The sequence below is a fragment of the Bos grunniens genome, chromosome 20 (genome assembly GCF_055505025.1).
Source record: "Bos grunniens cultivar Pamir isolate PY7600 chromosome 20, Bosgru_T2T1.0, whole genome shotgun sequence".
NCBI lineage: Eukaryota > Metazoa > Chordata > Mammalia > Artiodactyla > Bovidae > Bos > Bos grunniens.
The window spans coordinates 32,096,347-32,120,767 of NC_141184.1; the positions used below are offsets into that span (position 1 = coordinate 32,096,347).

General features: G+C 40.5%; 1 protein-coding gene and 1 non-coding gene across 4 annotated transcripts in view; one reads left to right on the forward strand and one right to left on the reverse strand.

Moving 5' to 3' along the window:
• Nucleotides 1-227: 227 nt before the first annotated feature.
• Nucleotides 228-24,421, reverse strand: part of C1QTNF3 (C1q and TNF related 3) — a 32,364-nt gene continuing 8,170 nt past the window's right edge. For all 3 annotated transcript variants that reach the window (XM_086362545.1, XM_086362544.1, XM_086362543.1), the window contains exons 2-6: nt 22,997-23,108; nt 20,506-20,660; nt 14,799-14,928; nt 4,208-4,307; nt 228-2,362 (exon numbers count right to left, since the gene is read on the reverse strand). In XM_086362545.1, the coding sequence (XP_086218671.1) occupies nt 2,203-2,362; nt 4,208-4,307; nt 14,799-14,928; nt 20,506-20,660; nt 22,997-23,108 (657 nt within the window). In that variant the 3' untranslated portion in view covers nt 228-2,202. The remainder of the gene's footprint in view (nt 2,363-4,207; nt 4,308-14,798; nt 14,929-20,505; nt 20,661-22,996; nt 23,109-24,421) is intronic.
• On the forward strand, nt 7,812-7,918 carry LOC147350207 (U6 spliceosomal RNA). Its single transcript, XR_015149296.1, has one exon. It is a non-coding gene; the product is annotated as a U6 spliceosomal RNA (small nuclear RNA).

Here is a 24,421-nt window from a genome sequence, read left to right on the forward strand (position 1 = left end):
TTTCAATATGCTATCTAGGTTGGTCATAACTTTCCTTCCAAGGAGTAAGCGTCTTTTAATTTCATGGCTGCAGTCACCATCTGCAGTGATTTTGGAGCCCAGAAAAATAAAGTCTGACACTGTTTCCACTGTTTCCCCATCTATTTCCCATGAAGTGATGGGACCAAATGCTATACTGACTTATAATTACATGATTATTCAACTTAATTAAAAACATTCTAAAATAGTACATTTAACAAAAGTGGGTTTATTTCCATGTAATACTTATTACATTTTTCTTACCTCAGTTTTATTTAAAGCCAGGTCAATATCTTACTCTAAATCACTTTATTAGTAATGCATGCTCTTTAGATATAAAGTCCTTCTGGAAAACATGCAACATTCAGTTACCTATTGGCAATGCACTTCAAGGAAAGTTTTGAAATTTGGTAAAAATAAACTTCAACCCCATGACCCCATACCAGGGTGAGGTGGGACAGGGAAAATATACACAAAATCACAAAGACATTACTGTCAAGCACCTTAGAGCTAATATCCATTTCACTTTAAAATAGCATTGCATATGGATTCAGGAAGAATTTCAAAATATTTGAAGATCAAAAGGAAAGAGTCAAAGACTGACATGAATGTGGAACACATTAAATTAGCTAACAGGGTAGCTCTCATTCATTATTTCCATTTCTAGCTATAGGGGGGTAATCAAATACAAGTAAATTTACAGTTAAAAAGCCTTTGTGAATATTCAAATTGTAACAGAAAATAAATTTAAGGGTTTGTTACTTCTAAGGGAATTCATTATGTAATATTTGTTAGATGGACATCTCTGTAGTGCATTTTAAATATGATTCAACATCAAGGTAAATTCATATTCCAATAATTCTTTGCTTAAAGTGAACTCATTTGGGGTTCTATCATCAGAATTTATGGCACATTCTCATGAGTATAGTTTTCGTGGCAAATTTAATCCTTTCAGAATTGATTTTGGGAAAGGAATAGGCAAAAGTCTAGCTGAATGGCTGCTCCATGAAAATGGATTAAATATGGTAATCAAAGAAGTCATATAACTTTTTAAAATACACAGATTTTAAAGAAAATTTGGCCCTACTATGCAGCTTGTGGGATCTTAGTTCCCTGACCAGGGATTGAACTCAGGCCTGGCAATGAAAGCACTGAGTCCTAACCTTTGGACCACCAGGAAATTCCCATATTATTTTCTATTTTTCAAAAAGCTTAAGCAATTTTATGATATGTCTGCTGAGTGAAATGCCCTTATATTTTGTACACATCAGTTTGACTGCATATGACTGGGTTTACAATTCTTAAATACTCCATGCCAGTGTGTGTAAAGAATATTAGGCTAATTTCTAAGCGGACAGAAAAGTAGGTGATTACATTTGCACAATATGAACCTGCACTCACTGCCGGCCAGAGTCAACAGAGCTCTATTGTTATGCAAGAAACCCAATGGAAAAAGGGTCCATCTGATAATCTGACCTAATAAGTCCAATTTTGGATCATAGGAAAATTCTATTTCCAAAAATAAATGCTATTAGAAGTCAAGATTTAATTATAGCAGTATCCTTATTAAAAAGGAGTCAATTATTTGTGAGCATTGTGAATACTTCTGCTATCTAAAAGCTATCTGAAATTACTAAAAAATATCTACTTTATTCATGAATATTGACCCACTGGATCAAAGTGTTACTCCCCAGTTTAGACTTTACAAATATTTCTCATACCTTGATCCAGGCAAGTGCCCCCTATTCTTTTCTTGTCCCCACCATAATCACTGCACCCTATTCTCTGAAATGCTCCAAAGAATAAGGAACCCCAAACCTCAAGGGTTCCTGAAAGCTGTTATTAGAGCAGCCAAAACTCTTTGCAAATGACTTTTCTGATGGGAACAATCATTTCTAACCTGTATGAAGAGGGGAATTCCCTTTTAGGTGCCTAGAAAAGAGCAATAAAGGTTGCTGGGTATATTAGTCAAGGTCTCTTGGGAAGACTGTTTTGTGGTTTATTCTTCTGAGCCCCTGAGTCATCCCACATTTTTGATGTACCTGTACTGTGATTAGCAATGTAACCAATAAAAATGTTTTTAAATACAACATGTAGAGCCATCAACTCTAAAATCCCTTGGATCATGACAACACCATCTCAGCGATAAGTCTTCCCCATAGTGGAGCTGGTCTATTGATAGTTTTACTTAGTTTCGAAGAGCAGGAAGCCTGCAAAGGTAGAGAAGCGCTGGTGGTCCCCATGAAGAGCGCCATTGCCCATTCTCAGCCACACCTCATCCCCTTTGGCCAGCTTCAGCACTGCATGGTTGCTGGATGTATCTGATTTCCCCTTTGTTTCATAGCTAAAAGGAAAAAGAAAATGCACCAACTACTTAGTCTTTGAAGAGAACAGTCAGATCTTAACCAAAATCTATCCCCGCTCTCTCCCAGAGTCCCATACATTTAGGTATAATCTGGATTAAATTCTCTAAATGACACATGAGCAGAAATTACATGTGCCACTTATAGAACTGGCCAGTAAAACTCCCACAAACCATCCCCCTTGATCCTTCCTCATTACGACTGTGTGGAATGCTAATGACAATGACCAGAATGAACTTGGAAACCTTTTGTTGAAACCTGAGTGCTTGAAGATTGTGGCATGAAAAGAAAAGGAATTTCTATCGTGTTCAAGCCCTTGGGTCAATGTTAGAGCAGTTCAATCCACCTTAACTAACAATAGAATTTGTATCTAAAGAAGTGTGCTGCCCTAACCCAAACTAAAACATGTTGCATCAGCTCATGGTCAGGGATGGAGCAATGAGGAAATAGATATTGTGAGCTTCAAAGCTGGAGATCCCTGTCATGTTAGAGAAAACCATCTGGGAAAATGTGGTGACTTGGAGTAGAATGTCTGATGCATCAAAGCTTGTTGTTCTTTCCACCTTCTGACTATGGCAATGATAATGACCAGTGCAAATTTGGGAGTCAGTTTTACAGATGGCAGAAAAGCTTTTACCAGCCCACATCCCTCAGAAACCTGTTGGAGCAATCCTCCATCCAACTTCCACACATTCTCCTCCTCTCTTTCAACCCCATTGCTCCCCAACCTGGAACCAGCCAAGAAAAATAGAATTCTAATATGTTCAAGCCACAGTCTTCTAGATCTCTTTGTTGTAGCAGTTTCACCTATCTAACTCATCTTTTCTCTTTTGGCTTTTCAAATACACTATCTTACTAGAGGCCAGGTTCCAAAAGAAAAAAAAGATGGCAATCCCCACAAATCATCAAAAATAAAAAAAAGCAAACATAAAGTTTTTCACAGTTTCTCAACACCCATTTCTTTAATTATGGGAAAGGTGTTGGCTCTCTGCCTCTTCTCTACAACTTAAGCTTGCTGCTAAGCTGCTAAGTCACTTCAGTCGTGTCCAACTCTGTGCGACCCCATAGACGGCAGCCCACCAGGCTCCCCCGTCCCTGGGATTCTCCAGGCAAGAACACTGGAGTGGGTTGCCATTTCCTTTTCCAATGCATGAAAGTGAAAAGTGAAAGTGAAGTCACTCAGTCGTGTCCGACTCTTAGCGACCCCATGGACTGCAGCCTACCAGGCTCCTCCATCCGTGGGATTTTCCAGGCAAGAGTACTAGAGTGGGGTGCCATTGCCTTCTCCGACATCTTAAGCTTACATCAGAGCAAAGTGCATTTTTTCTTTTTTATATGGACTTTTCTCCAAGGAGCCTTAGGGCCAGGTTGCTAAGATAAACATCAGAATTGCAACACAGCCTAAAGAGGGAGACTGGTTCCCAGCTCTTAATCTGCCAGCTCCAGGGATGATAGAGAAGGCCATCAAGAGAGCTAAACTCTAGGCAAACGGAGCAGAGAGTAGGAAAGGAGAAGGAAAGCCTGAAAGAGAAGGAAAGCCTGAGAGAGAAGGAAAGAAAGAGTTAAGAAAAGAACGCAAATAATTAGTTATGATGAGCGTTGCTAGTAATCAACTTAAGACCTCTTATCAACCTGCATGTTTTCAAGTTTATCAGATTCACTGCCCCACAAAGAGTAACGGTAATCTGACCATGTACTTGTGTATGGGAGCTCTGGATAACAAAGTTTGTGCTGGTCTCTGTTGAATCCTATTCACGTCCTGACATTGGCTATCCTTTGAGCAAACAATGGCAGCGTGCATACCTACGCTAGGAAAGACCACTTACCTGTACATGCTGAAGACCGTGTTGCCATTGTGCATGAGGTATACATACACTTCCTCCACATCCTCATGCTTCATCATGCTGAAGGTGAAGAAGTACACACCTGGAAGAGGCAGATATGAATCCACACTTCCGTTAACTATTGAACACTGAGGACTGGGACCTCACATTCATGTCACTGGACTTCACATTTCATTTATTGCTATTCTAAGTGGTATGTAGGTTCTTTCTTTCTTTTTTTTTTTTTGCTTGGTTCTGTCTGACTCTTTGCAACCACATGGACTGTAGCTCACCAGGCTCTTCTGTCCATGGAATTCTCCAGGCCATTTCCTTCTCCAGGGAATCTTCCCTTCCCAGCAATTGAAACTGGGTCTCTTATATTGAAAAGAGATTCTTTACCATCTGAGCTATCAGGGAAGCTCATGTTTTTCGTGTTTTTTTTTTTGGCTGTCCTTGGTCTTAGTTACGGCACTCAGGATCTTCAGTCTTCATTGCGGCATGTGAGATCTTTAGTTTCAGCATGAGAACTCTTTGTTGTGCCATGTGGGATCTAGTTCCCTGACCAGGGATTGGACCTCAGGCCCCTGAACTGGGAGCACAGAGTCTTAGCCACTGGACCACTGGAGAATTCCTGTTATGTAGGTTCTTCTTGGCCTTTATTCCTATGAGTATCCATTTATCTGCTTGCACCTTCAAACTCCTTTAAATTTTTATGAGACTTTCTCAGTGCATAGAATAAGGTATAAAAGCCTGTCCCTTAGGTTTAGAGTAACCATCAGCAGCACCTTCCTCAGAACATATATGAACACAGTAGAGAGCCCAGCATGAAGGTACCCATGGCCTCCTGTGGCCCGACAAAATGACCCAAGGACAGCACTACCATTAACCAAAGATAAGGAAATCATATGGCACAGAGAAACGTTCATCACTTCTAATGACTGCAGTGATTTCTCATGTTATTCACTGTAAGTAGGTGAAATTATGTACAATAAATAGATTGAACTTTGACTGAGCAGCGTGACCTTACTACTAAAAATATGAACACTTTTCATTTAAAAAAGACCAACACACTTTAAAATATGTTAGTTTTCTCATAAGGGCCTAGGGTTGCTAATTGAAAGCAACTTAATATACCTGATTCACTTTAAATACCAGTTTAGAAAATACTTTTACTGAAAGATTAAGAGGAATCCAATAGTAGAGAGATGAATGAAAAGGAAAATCTTCCTAACTTCAAATGATCTTGGTTTTGAGAGTGCATTTTAGAAAGATGAATGAACATAAAGTAGCACATTCTTACTGATTTCCATGTTACATGTTTAAACTAATAGCCTTGCCTTAATGTATTTGAGCTGCTATAACCAAATACAACAGACAGCTCGTGCTCAGTTGCTCTGACTCTTTGTGACTCCATGGACTGTAGCCCACCAGGGTCCTCTGTCCATGGGATTCCCCAGGCAAGAATATTGGAGTGGGTTGCCATTTCCTCCTCCAGAGGGTCTTCCCAACCCAAGGATTGAACCCGGGTCTCTTGCATCTCCTGCACTGGCAGGTGGATTCTGCCACTGCACCACTTGGGAAGCCCCAGACAGACTTAGTAGCTTAGAAAGAGCAACACATTTATTTCTCACAGGAAATAAATTTCTGGAGGCTGAAATTCCAAGACCAGGTTAGGGCCCTCTTTCAGGTCACTGAGTTCTGGTTGTGTCCTCTCATAGCAGAATGGACCCCATAGACTCTGTGGGGTCTCTTCTCTGAGGGCACTAATTCCATTTACGAGAGTTCATTGTGATGCCTAACCCCATCATCTTGGGCATCAGGTTTTCAGTATGTGAGTTTTGGGGGAACACAATCAGACCATAGTATACTTTGTGAAAGAAAAACCCAGAAACATCTGGAAGGAAAAAAAAAAAAGCACCACACAGTTCTATGCTGTTTTCCAAAGGTGCAATCAAGTAAAAGAGAAGCTATAAGGCTACCATGTTGATCCATCTGCCTCTGAGTCAAGTTGAACCACATACAGATGTTATCAGTTCAGTTCAGTTTAGTCGCTAAGTCGTATCTGACTCTTTGTGACCCCATAGATTGCAGCACACCAGGCTTCCCTGTCCATCACCAACTCCCGGAGTTCACCCAAACTCATGTCCATTGAGATGTATGATTTTGCTTAATTTGGAGCCAGGCTTGCATTTTCAATGCGCTGAGAATAAAAGATACAGTATAAAAATAAGCCACATCCATTCATATGCCTAAAGGTGGATCTATAGATGAAAGATAAAGGCAGATAGAAATCAGAGACTCAAATAAAATAATTTCTACGTGTGCAGTTTTTTGCATTTTACAAAACTTATTACTTACACACACAACTTTCAATGCCTCAAGAAGATAAAGTGGGAATAAAAATGACAGAAAAAAAATATTACTTTTCCTGAAGAAAAATGATGACTGCTATTAAAAAAAATAGATGTAGAGGTATATTAGAAACACTAAGAAACCAGATGGCAAATAAATGAAATGACTAGAATTGGAAATATAAAAGTGCATCTATATTACATCCACACATGGCTTTTCTCTGCAAGGGAACATACTGAAATCAGAGACAATATATTTTCACTCTGGTTTTTACATCTTCATGTGAAATTCAACCTTCTCTGTCCCATAACTCTCATATGGTCATTTATAATCAATTCAAAGTTTAAACAGTAAAGTGGGAGTCTAATGATGGTTGTTATTGTCCAAATTATGTCCAGCCCAAGAAAATTCTAAAAAACAACTAAATCCTTGAGCTTCAATTATAAAATCATTGAAAGCAATGGAACCACTCATTGGGCATATCTAGAAGTGTTTAACAAAACAGTTATAGGAAAATTTAACACAAATCTTCAGAGCAGAAAATCACATAAAAAGGTTTAAAGCTAACTGAAGGGTGATGAAAGATTGCTTCTTTCACTTCATATGTCAGCTCATTTCTGACTTCAGCTGGGTAGAAAAATAAATCAAAGCACACATTAAAAGTATTTGTGACAAATCTAACATGGCCACTGCCTCCATCAGAATATTCTTCTTTTCCTTCTCAATGGCATAGACAGAGACAAAGAAAATTGAAAACAAGCACCAAAAATATCCATGCTCTGCAAAACTAGGAGACCGGAAAGAAAATCAATCAACTTGAAGTATCAGTTAAGTGCTGTCCTATGTCAGTGATAGCAGGCAGAGTCACACGGAGGCAACATGGAGGTTGGGCAAGGAATTTTGAGGAGGCCAAGTGGCAGCAGATCTCAAACAATTCCCAGGAAAGTGCCCTCCCCTAACCCCCAGTACAGAAGGGTCACTCTGAAGTACTGATGCTGAAAAGAAGCTCCCTTGAGCAGAGCCGGGATAAAGCAAAAGTTATGTTTGGGAGGAAGTTTGCCAGATAAAGTACAGAAAGTGTGAAAGGTCCTTCTGCAATGGTGGATCCTGGGATCTGCCAGCAGATAGGAGGCAAAGGAACTGGCAAGCGCAAGGCTGGCTTCATGTTTTTCTAGACCCGGTGTAGTCTGGGAAGACAGAAGAGTGTGGCCACACAGAAAACACACAGAGCTGCTGTAGTTGAAAGAAATGGAGAGTGCCCGCTTCGGCAGCACATATATTAAAATTGGAACAATACAGAGAAGATTAACGTGGACCCTGTGCAAGGATGACATACACATTTATGAAGCATTCTATATTAAAAAAGACAGAGAGAGAGAGAGAGATGAGGAGTCCCCTGGCAGCAAGGGAGGAAACATTGAATTACCAAGCCAAGAAGTATGCTGAGGTCCCTTCCCTTCTTCAAGAAACTATGGCATAGTGCTGATCTAGGAAACCCATCAACCATCAGTTAATTTTAGAAAGTAGAAAAGAACAAAAATTATCAATAGATAAAGAATACTCCACAAGAAGAAATGTCGTCATGTGGGAGATGGAAAATAAAACCAAAGGTTCCATCATGGGTTTAAAAGTATATTAATGAAGGAAATCCCTCTATGAAAGAACATTGTAAGACAGAATGTGGAAACCCATGGTAGAAATGATCAGACAAGAGGCAGAACTGAAAACCAGGATGACAAGACTAATGTAAAACACAGAAAAGGTTAAAATAGTACCACAGAAACAAGGCAGAAGAGAGAAGGAACTGGGAGAAGAAAAGGAGAATTAATCCTAGGAAGAAGCAATTAAGCCTATGCAGGATGTGTGTGTGTTGGCCGCTCAGTCGTGTCTGACTCTTTGCAACCCCACGGACTGTAGCCCATTAGGCTCCTCTATCCATGGAATTCTCCAGGCAAGAATACTGGAGTGGGTTGTCTGTACCTCCTCCAAGGGATCTTCCCAACCCAGAGATGGAACCTGCATCTCGTGTCTCCTGCATTGGCAGGTGGGTTCTTTACCACTAGTGCCACCAATGGAAAAAAGCAAACATGAAACGGAAGTAAAGAACACCAAAAAATTAGAGAAAATAATACATGTAGAAGACAGAGGAAAGTTAAAAACAAAACAAAGTGTGATCAGAGTTCTTAAAAAAGTTAACAAGTGTTGTACTAAGATGGACGGGGTACTGTTTGTGAGCACGTAAGAATATCTTATATCTGACATTGTTCGGAACTGCCAGTCTATGATGATAAAAACCTAGTTGACTTTTAATTGGGTTTATTATAACTGAAATATGCTATAGACAATATAGCCCATTATTGCCTGATTTCCTAACACAAGACAAACTGCTCCCAATGCCACCTCACCTTAGTACAACAACGAGAAGAAAAAACTGTATTTATATTTTAAGATATAATTCAAAGAAACTCTCCTGGACAAAAAGAAGGGTTCCATACACATAATGAAGAGACACAACAGGAAAATTTGATCCAGAATGATTAACATTTCTTCTGGAAAAATCACTAAACTTTGAAGATAAAGAATTCTTTGGGAAGTCAAGAAAAAGATTAAGTCATTTATAAGAGGAAAAAGCTCAGATTTATGTCTGAGTTCTCCAGACCAAATGCCAGAAAACAGGACCAGAAAAAAATATATAAACTAACGTTTTTATTTGCAGCCAAGGTTATAACAGTTTAAAGCAGGTAAAGTCTTAGAGAATACTGATGTCATAAGCTTTTTTGAGAAAATAATTAAAGGACAAGAATACTGGAGTGGGTAGCCTAACCCTTCTCAAGGGGATCTTTCTAACTCAGGAATTGAACCAGGGTCTCCTGCTTTGCAGGCAGATTCTTTACCAACTGAGCTATTAGGGAATCTCTAATTAAAGGACAAAGTTTAGCTAATAAAGAGATGTTTGGGAAACTTTGGAAAAATGACCAATGGTGAACAATGAATATATATAACTACAGGATAAGTTCAAATTATAGAAGAGGATAATGTTGATAAACTAAAATGCAATTATTTTATACCTTGACAATGTACAAATGATTCAACTGGCAAAAGTTAAAAATTAAGAAAGCGAGAAAGATAGAATAAGTTCATTGACTGGCTTATTTGTAATAATATATATAATATTACATATTATATATATATATATATACACACACACATATATACATAATACGATCCAAAAGAAAACTGAAGAAGCTGTAATGTATTAAACAAAGTAGTTTTTTGCCGGGAGCCAGCGTGAGGAACTCCACCCGTGGCAAAGGTCATGAGGAAGGAGGCTCAGCATACACAAAGGCGGGATCGAGCCTCAGGAGTCCCCCTGGAAATTCTTGAGCATCTACCCCAAAAACCAGAGTCTGCCTACTTTACTGCTTTGTGTTCTCACCTACACCTCTGATTTACAGGGGGCTGTCCCCCACCACCTCTCTCTGAAAAAGAGTTAACTTACAACTCCAGTTAATAAAGTTCCTGGGTGTGACAAGAGTGTTTCAACCTACAAACTCCTTTGGAAGTCCTCTAGCCTGCCTGAACAGGTTCTTCTGGCCACATGTGATTATTCACAGCCTCCCAACCATGAGAGGCATGAGATGTTCTACACTGATTACAAAGGAATACAGATTCCTTTGAGCAGTTAAAAGATTGATTAGAAACTGTATTGGTGAAGGGTTTTTCACTTGTTGGGCCAATGTTTGCTGCTAAGTTTCCATATCCCTTACCTACTGTGTCCCTGGGAGTGTATTGATTAATATAATTGGTGTATAGGAATGTAAGTAGTAGCTTTAATGTTTGTAACCTTGAACCCTTGAGTTAATTCTTTTCTTGTTACAGCCCACCACACCTTTGGCCTATAGGAATGCAACTTTATCTAATGCTTTCAGAGGGTGGCGCCTAACTTTAGAATAATCACCTTTAGAGAAAAATTAGTTTTCTGAAGAAAGAGTCATAAAATGTTAACAGGCCTCCTGGCCAGAAGATGATGTAAATCACCTAAACTTTTGCATATGATAAATTTGCAGGAAGAAAGCCTGGCTTCCATTAGGATCAAGGACTGCTGTCCTTGCATGACTCTACCCCTTCCCCTATTATCCTCTATACACAACTTAAGGTATAAAAACTACTTTGGAAAATAAAGTGCGGACCTTGTTCACCGAAGCTTGGTCTCCCCATGTCGTTCTTTCTCTCACCTTCTGGCTGAATTCCCATCTGTAGCATGGAGACTCATCAAGCCTACTAATTTTGCCTGGGCTTCTAAGATCCGACCGGGGAGGCCTTAGTGTCTCCTCTCCTTCGGGAGAACGGGAGGATGCCTGCGGCCTACGTAGGTGACGCAAATTCCTTATCTTGGAATTTTATTAGCTTTCCACATAAACCAAGTTATTCAGCCTCTTTTCTCCACTGAATTTTCTCACTGAGCTATCCTTATTTAACCACTCTTTATATCTTTAATTCTATTGTATCCTGATCGCCAAAGCCGTCTCCCCTTCGAATTCCCTGGATCCACCGGGGCTGGACCCCGGCAGTTTTTGTTTTTTAGTCACAAAGTCGTGTCCAACTCTTTTGAGACCTTGTGGATGGTAGCCTGCCAGGCTCTTCTGTCTATGGGATTTCCCAGGCAAGAATACTGGGTAGTTATTCCCTTCTCCAAGGAATCTTCCTGACCCAGGGATTGAACCTATGTCTCCTGCTTGGCAGGTGTTGGCAGGTGGATTCTTTAACGCTGAGCCACCAGGGAACAAACAAAGTAGACCTCAGAAATATTATTAAGGACAAATAGAAACATTATATGATGATAAAGGGTCAATTCACCAATAATCTAAATTGTTTTTTTAACTCATGAATGGATAAATTAATATCGCCACTCAGTGAAATACATAATCAGAAAAAGGAACACACTGCTGATTAATACATAGACATGAATAAATATTAAATTAATTTTGTTAAGTGACTTATATTCTACTATTTAATACCAGAAGACTATATGACAATTCCATTTATATGATATTTTAGAGCTCTAGGGATGGAAAATCAATCAGTCATTGTCAGGGGTTGACTACAAAGAGAGCACAAGGGAAATGGGGAGATGAAAGCTTGTTCTGTTTGAAACAATAGTGATGGAGACATACCTCTATGCACTTGTCAAAACTCGTAGAACTGTACATCACAAAGAATACATTTTGCTGCAGGAAGAATTTTAAAAGCTCAAGTAGAATATCAGAGAATCTCAAAATAAGATTATGACAAATGAATCTAACTGTATTATGAAATCAATGAAGTAACAGAACTAAATGGCATGAAGAAAAAAGATGATCGGTTTTAAGGACTTCCCAGGTGGCTCAGCTCTGCCTGCCAATGCAGCACTAGTGGGTTTCATTCCTAAGTCAGGAAGATCCCCTAGAGAAGGAAATGGCAACCCACTCCATTATTCTTGCCTGGGAAATCCCGTGGACAGGTGAGCCAGGTGGGCTACAGTCTATGGGGTTGCAAAAAAGTTGGAGACAACTTAGCCACTAAATAACAACAGCAAGGGTTTTAAAGATGGCATTTTGAATTGATACCATAAAAAGAAAAAAAATGTATACAAACATTGCACCTTAGTTGGTAAATTTATTTTTCATGGGACATGGGTGTGCAATTTTTTAACTACTTTATTTGTATACTGCTGCTGCTGCTGCTAAGTCACTTCAGTCATGTCCGACTCTGTGTGATCCCATAGACCGCGGTTCAACAAATAAGTAAATATATTACAGATTAAGAGGGTTGGGGTTCTCCTTGTCAAAAAAAAAAGCTGCAAAGAAACAAAGAGGATGCTAGGATGAACCCAGTGGTGCTGGATTTGAGTCAGAGGTATCATAATTAACTCATGTTTCTTTCTGTTTTTTAACATACAAGATAGATAGATAGAAAAATAAATATAGTTATGTTTTATAGTTTATAGTATTTCCCAGCCCTGCCCATGGATAGGACCCAGAAGAAGTGACATCTTCAGAGCAATGAGTATGTTTAGCATGGGTCTTTGTTTCTAAATATTGCTGCTGCTGCTGCTAAGTCACTTCAGTCGTGTCCAACTCTATGTGACCCCGTAGACAGCAGCCCACCAGGCTCCCCTGTCCCTGGAATTCTCCAGGCAAGAACACTGGAGTGGGTTGCCATTTCCTTCTCCTTCTAAATACTGCTCCTCAACAAAAGGAACCACGGCTCCTTGGAAAAGTGAGTATTGCTAGAGCTGGGACAGAAGAAAATGGAATATGAGCTTGAAGCAGCTTGTGGCACAAGAAGTAAGAAAGTTGTTGGGGACTGAATAATAGACTCCACATATGCTCATGTCTGGGCTTCCCAGGTGGCACGAGTGATAAAGAATCTGCCTGCCCATGCAGAAGGTAGATATAAGAGACCTGGCTTTGATCCCTGGGTTGGGAAGATCCCCTGGAGGAGGGCATGGCAACCTACTCCTGTATTCTTGCCTGGGAAATCCCCCGGACAGAGGAGTTTGGTAGGGTATGGTTCATGGGGTTGCAAAGAGTGGGAAAAACTGAAGGGACTTAGCATGCAGGCATGCATACTCACGTCCTAAAATCCCCAGAATCTGTGACTGTTGCCTTATATGGCAAAAGGGATTTTGTGGGTGTGATTAAATTTAAGGTTTTATGATGGGGAGCTTATCCTGGATTGTCGAGGTAGGCCCAAAGTAATCACACCATCTCTGTGAAAGAGCCAAGGAGGTCAGAATCTGAGAAGACAAAGTGACGTGACAATGGAAGCAGAGCCTGAGATGTTGTGGGGCTGGTGACAGCCTCTGGAAGTTGGAAGAGGCAAGACACTAGAGCTTCCAGAGGAACCAGCTTTGGCCACACCTTGACTTTAGCCCAGTTGAACTCATTCTGAACTACCAATCTCCAGAACTATAAGAGGATAATTTTGTGTTGTTTTAAACGTAGTTTGTGGTAATTTGTTTCAGCAGCAATAGGAATTGAGTACAGAAGTACTCAAAAATTTTTTTTAACGTTTTAAAAAAATTATGTGAACTTCCTTAGGGGTCAAGGCGAAGGGATGAACACAGCTATGACATGTTTAAATTGCAATGAACTCAGTTATAACATATTTAAATTGTGAGAATATAATCTAAAGGGTTTTTTCAAGTCGGAGATAACTGTGCCCTCTCACTGAACTCTCAGTTCAAATGAGAGTTAAGAATGTAAGTAAACATGGTCATCATTTTAAAAAATATTTTTGTCTTTTCAGATTCTAATTCATTTATTTTGAAATCCAACAGGGAAAAAAATTATATATATATTATAGATATATAGCATATATACACATATGTGTATATGTATTTACACACACATATACATATGTGTATGTATAAAAGTGAAAGTGTTAGTTTCTTAGTAATGTCCAACTGTTTGCGACCCCATGAACTATAGCCTGCCAAGCTACTCTATCCATGCAGTTCACCAGGCAAGAATACTGGCGTGAGTTGCCATGCTCTCCTCCAGGGGATCTTCCTGACCCAGGGATCAAACCCGCATCTCCTATGTCTCCTGCATTGGCAGGCAGGTTCTTTACCACTAGCGCCACCTGGGAAACCAGGAACTGAAGATTAACTGTACCTACAACAATCAAGATGATGTTGGTCAGATGACTAAAGATGACTGTCAGAGCTGACTGTGCTGTTTCTGCAGGTAACTTTCTCCTTCTGTATATAAAAGCTCTTGCCCCATTGGTTGCCTGGGGTGGGGGTGGGGATGGGCAGTTGCTGGCATCTGAAATAAAGCTAATTTTCCTTTCCACCCCTGGCCTGTTTATTGGTGGCAAGCAGCCAGACTCCCCCACCCACCACCCTTTCGGTAACAGGTTGACATTTCCTTCTCCAGAGGATCTTCCTGATCTAGGGATCAAACCTGAGTCTCCTGCATGGCAGGCAGATTCTTTATTGTCTAAGCCCCATGTATGTGTATATATGTGTATATTTACATGTGTGTGTATGTATGTGTATACACATATATGTGTGTATGTGTATATATATATGTGTATGTGTTTTATATATATATGTATGTTTTAACCAGAAATACAGAGAACTCATTCCCTTCCTCCCTCTCTTCCTCCCTCCCCTCCTTCCTTTCCTCCTTCCTTCCTTCCTTCCCCATTTTGGTTGCTAGATTGATTAATCCACTCATTTATTTTTACCTCTCACCTGATACTGGGGCCCCAAATCTCCCGGTCATGACATCAAAGAAGTTTCCAATGTTGGTTTCAACACTGCTGAAAATGATCCCACTGTTTTGATTGGTGAAGTGAGTTGCCAGGGAAGCCATGAACGCAATCTAAGGAAAGAGTTAGAGGTTAAGTAAAAGGCAATTTATCTTAGAGAAACAAGGTTTCAGAACAAGTATTATTTCAACAATATTTGTAACAGCAAGAGTGGGAATAATATGAACATTAATCTATGGAGAAAAATTGAATCATGGTGATTTTTAACATTTTAATGCTATGCAGCCACTGGAATGACAGTATATATCAATAGTTGTGAGCATGGGTTTCAGTGAACATTAGACTTTAAAAGGCTTTTTGAGATATTAAAATTCTATTAGCAAATAATACTGGAAAATTTTGACGAAATCTTCTATGTACAGTTATTAAATGCCCATTGGCATATACTAAAGGATCTGAAAAGTCCTTCAGCCAAATAACTTTTTAATTTTATTTACCTTGTGTTTTTTCCATAAAAGACACCTGTGACATTATGATTTATGATAAATATATATTTTATATTTGTCCCTCAGTTTTGACAGAGACCTCCTAAAATCCTCAGAATTTCCTAAGTGTTAAGGGCAATCAAGGTGTGTTTTGTTATGTTAATGAGGTAATTTTGGAAAAGCCCCTCAGGAGGGTCTGGTTGCCTGTAAAGCCAACTGAAAGTTTTGAACTCTCAGTGCCTCCTGATGAAAGTGAAAGAGGAGAGTGAAAAAGTTGGCTTAAAACTCAACAGTCAGAAAACTAAGATCAGGGCATCTGGTCCCATCACTTCATGGCAAATAAATGGGGAAACAGTGGAAACAGTGAGAGATTTTATTTTCTTGGGCTCCAAAATCACTGCAGATGCTGACTGCAGCCATGAAATTAAAGGACACTTGCTCCTTGGAAGAAAAGTTATGACAAACCTAGATAGCATATTAAAAAGCAGAGACATTACTTTGCCAACAAAGGTCTGTCTAGTCAAAGCTATGGTTTTTCCAGTAGTCATGTATGGATGTGAGAGTTGGACTATAAAGAAAGCTGAGAGCTGAAGAATTAATACTTTTGAACTGTGGTGTTGGAGAAGACTCTTGAGAGTCCCTTGGACTGCAAGGAGATCCAACTAGTCCATCCTAAAGGAAATCAGTCCTGAATATTCATTGGAAAGACTGATGCTGAAGCTGAAACTCCAATACTTTGGCCACCTGATGTGAAGAACTGACTCATGGATAAGACCCTGATGCCGGGAAAGATTGAAGACAGGAGGAGAAGGGGACGACAGAAGATGAGATGGTTGGATGGCATAACCACCTCAATGGACATGATTTTGAGTAAGCTCTGGGAGTTGGTGATGGACAGGGAAGCCTGGCGTGCTGCAGTCCTTGGGGTCGCAAAGAGTCAGACACGACTGAGTGACTGAACTGAACTGAGCTGTGCCTCCCATCCCCCATACCTCTCTGCTCCCAGCCCTTCCCTGACAGATCTCTGCAGAGAAGACCGGGCCTGGACAGAGAATCCAGTAGCTAGTGATTTAATCATTTATGCCTGAATAATGAAGCCTCCATTAAAACCCAAAAGACAAGTTTTAGAGAGTTTTCAGGTTGGTGAACACATGGAGATTTGGGGAGAGTGCCTCTCAGCCCCCTTTCTCCACACCTTGCCTTATGCATCTCTTCTATCTGGCTGCTCTTCAGTTATATCCTTTTATAATAAATTGGTGAGAAAGTAAGTAAAATGTTTCTCTGAGTTCTTCTATGAGCCTCTTTAGTACATTAATCAAACCCAATGAGGGGCTCATCTGGAACCTTTGATCTATAGCCAGACAGAAGCACAGGTGACAGCCTGAACTTGGATTGGTGCCTAAAGTAGGGGAAGGTGGAGCAGTCTCAAAGGGCTGAGCTCTTAACGGTCAGAATTGAGCTGAACTGTAAGACATCGGCTTCCCAGGTGGCACTAGTGGTAAAGCATCCACCTGCCAATGCAGGAGACGTGGGTTCAATCCCTAAGTCAGGAAGATCCCCTGGAGAAGGGAATGGCAACCCACTCCAGTATTCTTGCCTGGAGAACCCCATGGACAGAAGAGCCTGGTGGGCTACAGTCCATGGGGTCACAAAGAGTCACGACTGAGTGACAGCACACACACACACATAGGACATCTAGGTGGTGCTGGGGAAGTGCTCAGTGATGTGGGAATAACCCACACGTGGAAATGGTGCCACCACTAGAGAGTCACATTTGAAAGTCAACGCCAATCCCCTGTCCAAAGGAGTCATTGAAACTGAGTGTGAATTAAATCAATAATTTCTTTTTAAAAAATAAAATTATTATTTCTTGGCTGTGCTGGTTCTTCGTTGCTGCATGTTCTTTTCTCTAGAGCCAAGGACTGGGGTTCACTCTCTAGTGTGGTGCGTGGGCTTCACATTGCACTGTCTTCTCTTGTTGCAGAGTACGGGCTCTCGGGCGCACAGGCTTCAGAAGTCAAAAAAGGGGGCTTGGTAGTTGCAGCGTGGGCTCTACAATGCTGGCTCAGTAGTTGTGGAACACAGGCTTAGTTACTCCATCACATGTAGGATCTTCCCAGGCCAGGGATCGAACCTTCGTCTCCTGCATTGGCAGGCAGATTTTTTTATCACTTAGCCACCAGAGAAACCCCTAGATCAGTAAGTTCTTTCATTTGGGGGGTTATCTTCTTGAATGAATGGAAGTTTTAAGTGAGAAGAGTGAGAGAAGAAAGAGCAAATAACGTGAAGTTCTGGAAGACTTGGGGCAGAGTGGGAAGGCAAGCCTGGGAGAATCAACACAGAAAGGATTTGGGCAGTCAGAAGGACCACATGAGGGCACTGGATGCAGAAAGATGAAGAAGGGGTGACGTCAGACGAAAGATTTAGGAATGGGGATCAAGGGCCAGAAGTTACCCTCCTTTACAATCTGCCTAAGACCAATCTTCTATCCTCTTTAAGGCTTCCTTCAAAATGTGTGACTGTAGTTCTCCCAAATGATCATATTATGGTTTTAGGGTCAAGAAGCTGACAGAGCAAAGGTAACAGTTGCCAAGGTGTTCTCCCTTAAACTGGCTACTACAGGGCCCCTTAACTAGAATATAACCATTCACACATTTGGGTTAATTTCTAGCCCTGAGAATGTTTATCATCTATCTTAATAGGTACCTATAACCTGGACAGGGAAGCCTGGTGTGCAGCAGTCCATGGGGTCACAAAGAGTCAGATACAACCGAGCAACTGAATAACACTAACAATAACCTGGGCAGCCGTATCTGTCTCCTTTTCTTTCTAAATTTATACTGGCACCCAGACCCCAGGTTATTAAAATTATTAAACAGCATTCATTAAAAAGTTACAAAAACACAAACACTGGTTGAATAACACACAGGACCTCTTAGTTCACCCTTTAAAAAAAACCTGAGACCCAGAAAAATGATGGAATTTATCCAAGGGTAATCAACTACCACATGTGCTCAAATAAAGGGCAGTTTTCCCCCCACTGATCTTTCAGATAGTTACTGTACTTTCTAGTTCTTTAAAAGTTTCTCATGTTATAGTATTGTCCATGAAAACATTAATAATCTATGAAAGAAACTGGAAAGTTTTATTAGAGCCAACCTGAGGATTCTAACCCAGGAGACAGTCTTTCAGAAAGCCGTGAGGACTGTTGTGAAGAGGTAAGGGGGTCAGGGCAGAGACCAGCGTGTACGTGGTTTTGGTGAAGGAGTGCATGCTGTCATACTCGCATCTCAGTAGAAGGTGACTGCTATTCTCGAGGACCAGACGTCTTAGTCACTGGTTTCAGTGCTTTTTTCTAAGTGTGGGAAGATCCAGGAAACTGGGTCCATGAGATTCTCTCCTGAAAAGATTTAACTGTCTGATGGCCAATTCTGCCAGTTTTCCCAGAGCACAAAGTACTTCATCCTGATCTTCACCTTGAATTCCTTTCAGGGTATACTGTAGATCGGCGACTGCAGTGGCTAACAACTTGGTTCTTATAGAACTGGCTGGTGGGCAACACTCTTTATTTTACAATCCTTTCCCTTTTGCCCTTAATTTCAACCACGGTCTGGGAGGCATTTTGTGACCAACTGTCCCATTGCCCTAGGGATGCTCATTCCAAGGCCAAGCCAAGATTTCCTTGATAAGACACTCCATGTACTGTTACTGGATGAGGCCCACTTAACAGTAGCCAACAGCCTCTGGACCACCTGCCTTACTAGTCTGTAATGGTCCAAGAAATGGTTCCTCCTTGTTGCTTCTTTCCGTATCTATTACAATCATTGATCTTACAGAACTGTTTATTTGGTCAATTGTTTTAAGTTCCCTGCTGCTGCTGCTGCTGCTAAGTCGCTTCAGTCGTGTCCAACTCTGTGTGACCCCAGAGACGGCAGCCCACCAGGCTCCCCCGTCCCTAGTCATCACTATTTTTATCAGAGACTCAGTCACTTGCTGGTAATGCAAGAAACAATAATCTTGTAAAATAGGCAGAATACAAGTAATATCGCTAGTAACATTAATAAGGTTGTAAGTAAGTAGTGTTATCTTCTAAGGAGTTACATGTCTGCTGTCAAAAGAAGAGAAATTGAGCTTTATGGTCGAGTAGGTATTTCTGCCACTGGCGTGGTCTGGTTAATGAATAATGCAGATGTACAGTGCACACTAGAAGGGAGAGAGGAGGCCCAAATGGGCAGAGAAAATATTATGTATAAATTTTCCTTGACTTGCTTTAAAATATAAGTTTTATTTCATCAGTATATTCTCTCAATTACTTAATTTTAATCACAAGTTATTATTTCAGAAAGACATTTCAGCCAGAAACAAGCAATATAAAATGCTAGATTTCAGTGTTGATAGGTGTTTCTTGGAGGAGTCCATTTTAAAAATATTAACCAAATAAATAAATAAATAAGCAACTCAGACTTAGTAATTTTCTTGGTGTGACCTAATCTCACATTTGCGAGTTTTAGGTGTTACTGACAACGAGAATTTCGGAAGATCACTTAAAAGAGAAATAACAGATAAATGGGTAGTTGGGCTTGAGATTAAAATGTCCAATGATAGCCTCATAAATGAATTTTAAAAACTTTAAGTTGAAGTGAATATGGTCTGGTCTGGAAATATGTAGGTGAAGGGCTCAGAATGTCTTTAGTGATAAAGAAGATACTGATGAGAAAATTTAAGTAAAAGTTAATGGCACAATGGCAGTTAATGGCTGATTTGATAGACAGCAGTATTTGTGCATTAATATCTATCCGTGTGACCTAAACATGCAAATGTAACAAAATTGATAAATAAATGGAATGGTCAAGTGTCTAATAATATTTCATGCATCTAAAAGTTTATATATTCAAGTTGCCAAAAACCTTTTTATTGCACATATGTTTTCATTTGGAAAGTGGAAATTAGCTGATGTTCAAGGTTACTCTGTATTTGGTCTAAAGAGGGTGCTGAATTTCACCCTTCGTACATTTCTCTTCTCCCTAAGAATGATTTCAAAGCACTTTGACAGCATTGGTCTTAGGCAAATATCCTGTGGTGAAAAGACTGAGATGAACACATTGAGACAGGGTTTGTTTACTCAACACTGAGGATGAAAAAACGCTCAAGCCTTCTGACTCCTGGACCCTAAGGGTCACCTGGAGACGTGCCAAGATGGTTTACCTGCAGTTCTGGTGGAATCCCCGGGTAGCCCTTCTCTCCTTTGGGGCCATGCTGCCCACGCTCCCCTCGTGGTCCCAGGTCGCCTTTGTCTCCTTTCTCACCTTTGGCCCCTTCGTGGCCAGTGGCTCCGTTATTGCCATTGTTCCCATGGTTTCCTTAAACAACCAGACATCATCATGAGAAAGCCTAGTCACTCATACTCACTGTCTATTTCTATAGAAACATAATTCCTTTCTTCAATAATACAGATTCAATGGCATAAGGGGACCATTTGAAACAAGCCTAAACACAGCCATGAGGTCATCATGGAATAGGATCTCTCTTAAATGGAACAATGAAAACAGACTTAGATACTCTTAAGTCTCCAGATTCTAAAGCCTATTTTTCCTATAAAGCAAGACTTGGAAGAATAGTTGCATAGAAGGCTGATTATCAAAGGATCCTTTATAATACCAAAGATTAGAAACCACCTAAATGTCCATCAATACTGAAAGGGTAAAATTTTAAAATGGTAGGGAATTCACTGGTGGTCTAGTGCTTAAAACTCTGTGTTTTCAGCGTAGGGGGCATGAGTTCTATCCCCGGCCAGGGAACTATAATCCTGCAAGCTGCATGGCACAGCCAAAATAATAATAATAATAATAATAAAGGATTTGTAAACAGAATTGTTTAAAAATGGTATATATATATATCCCAGTAAATAATGTTATATAGTCACAAAAAAAATAATGATGAAGAAAAATATTAAATAACATATGTTTTAGATAAAAGAGGCTACGAATCAACAGGGTTCCCATGATACTACGTGTAGGTATGTATATTACATATACATATATATATGTATATATATATACATGCTTTATCCAAAGGGGGAAAAACTATAACAAATTACATAAAAATATTTTACAGTGATTCATTTTGCTTGGGAAATCGGACAGAAGAGCCTGCCAGGCTAGAGTCCATGGGGTCGCAAAAAGTTGGACGGGACTTAGCAACCAAACAATAGCAATCTTTTTTCTAAGTGGATGGAACACAGGTGATTTTTGTATTATCCTATATAACTTTCTGCATTTTTAAAAATTTCTACAATAATATGTACCACTTTTATAACTGAAGGAAAAGTAAATCATTGATGAAAATTATAACAATAATCTTGAAAGCAAGACTTGGATAATGATTTCAACTCTTTACTCAGAGGGAATTTCTACACCTCTTCCTTTATTTTTACACTTGTTGAATTCCAGGCCCTTCTGCCATTTATTTTGTGTGCCACCTTTGGTCAGGTTTCATAACAAGCTTGCAATTCTTCCATACTGATGAACTTTGACTGTATTTGCAGGTTAACGTGCTGATGACAAAACTGTTTCTGATGGGAAACATGAGGTCAAAGCCAGTCCATCCTCTGGCCTCAGAAGAGTGTAGACCTAAGAAGATTTTAGGAGGGTCTGAATGTTCCCTACCCCTAATCACTGCACCTGCTGCCTGCTGCCCATGATGGTCAGTGACATAGGTTCCAAGCTACTAATCATAAAGTCTAACAGAGCACTTGCTCGTTCTATATTTGGTTTTGTTTGAGAAGCCTCTCAAAGGTATTAAGAAAAATTAAGTCTCATTGTTTTTTAACTACTAACATCAATGTGAGTAAGAGAAGAGTAAGAGGACTTTTGCCAAACCTTGAGAAAAGGTTGCACTCCCAGGAATTGACCTGGAGACTACAGAGTCACATAGGCCCTCAGATTTGGAGGTCGTGCACCTGGCTGCCCTCTCCTTGCCTGACCCAGGAGGCTAGCGAGTTCCCCAAATGATCCATGCCTGGAGCCCCACTCAGTAGAGTAGATTTGGCTGAGCGGTGGCTCTAGAGGGTCCCAGTGGAGCTCGACAGCACACCCCGTGCCGCCATATGGTGCTCTAGCCCAAAAATGTTCCCATGAGTCCAAGAGAAGTACAAGGGTCAACTGAGAGATAGCTGAGCATGGAGCGCCTAGAGGCTAGAGGAAGACAAACTCAGCTAGACCTAGAATCAAACAGAAGGATGTGTCATTCAGTGAAAAGGACTGTGAGGATGACTATAACCCAGATCAGCAATCTCTCCTCCCCACTCTCACTTCCCAAATCCCCAGAAGGCTAGATCTAGAGTGCCCTATGGAGCACACAGTGGCAGAAACACTGAAACAAAAGTATGAACCTGTTAAGCTCCAGTGATTCCACATTCCACGCTGGTGAAGGGCCTCCTGGCATGTAGGCTGAGGTCCCAGTATGCCTAATGCCTGTGGGATTCTGTGCATGGTATGGATAATAAATACTATATCTTATATACTTCTACCTCATGGACTCAGTAAACTCAGTTGCCTACCCCACTCTCTTTTGGATTTTCCATGCGCAAGCTCTGGATCATACACAAGTGATCCCAGATCACTGAGGTTCACCCCTGGCTCCTGATTTGGTATGGTCTGCAAGTAGACTGGAGATAACGCATCTCTCTCATCCTTACCTGGAATGCCAGGGGGACCGGGAGGTCCAGGGGGTCCTTGGTAGCCTCGGAAGCTGTAGTCTCCATGGCAACACTTGCTGCAGTCTGGGGGCAGTCCTCCGGTTTGTGGAGACTTAAAAAAAAAAAGACACAAAAAGAAACTTCAAAGAAAGGCACATGTGAGTACTTAGAACTTTTGAATTTCCTCTGGCTTTGGTGCCTAGGTAAGTTTAATTCCAAACAACCCACAACAACATCAGAAAAGAAGGTATGGGGTGGGTATGTCAATGGCAAAGGAGTCAGGGAATAGCTCAGGTGAGGTGATGATCAGAAGGCAAAGGAAGCAACAGAGTGGGTAGAAGAACAGGCTCCTTGGAAAGTGGGAGTGGGAGTGGAGGATGGGGGCAGTGTTTCAAGAAAGTATGTTCCAGAAGCTATGGGAAAAGAGAAATCTCCTTCAGAAGTAGACTTGGAAACATTCCTTTTCTTTTCCAACTGTCTATAGTCTCAGACATAGCTAAACTGAGTAGATGACCCACAAATGATAAAATTACCAGCATCAAATACAGTAATTAAGACTATGTATATTCATGATACTACTATGTTAAAAGTTCTTAGAAATTTTAAATTGCAACTCTAGTTTTTCCAACAGTCACAGCACACAAAAATTGCCTTAGAAAATTAAGATTCATGACTCCAAAAAGTTATTATTAATTATTTACAACTTGAAGCAATTTCACTTTTTTAAACTTCTGCCTTTAACATGCAGATCTGTTTCATATTCCACTTGAAAATTTAAGTGATTATTGCATTGTTTGAATCAGGATTGAATGTCCATTGAGTCAGTGATGCCATTCAACCATCTCATCCCCTGTCATCCCCTTCACTTCCTGCCTTCAATCTTTCCCACCATTAGGGTCTTTTCCATGAGTCAGTTATTCGCATCAGGCCGGCCAAAGTATTGGAGCTTCAGCATCAGTCCTTCCAATGAATATTCAGGGTTGACTTCCTTTGGGATTGACTGGTTGGATCTCCTTGCAGTCCAAGGGACTCTCAAGGGTCTTCTCCAATACCATAGTTCAAAAGAATCAATTCTTTGGTGCTCAGCTTTCTTTATGGCCCACCTCTCACATCCATACATGACTACTGGAAAAACCACAGCTTTGACTAGATGGACCTTTGTTGGCAAAGTAATGTCTCTGCTCTTTAATATGCTGTCTAGATTTGTCATAGCTTTTTTTTTTTTTTGCACTTTATTATTTTTATTTTTTGAAATTAAATCTTCCTAAAGCAGTACTGTTTACAAGTTGGCCAGAAGGGCCTGGAGCATATGTGTGTCCATGTGCGTGTGTGTGTGCACTGCCCCAGGCGTGCCCTGTGACTCCTGGGGAGGGAGGTGTTGAGCTCTGCATCTGGACTGAGGAGCCGGAGGAGAGCAGGTGGGGC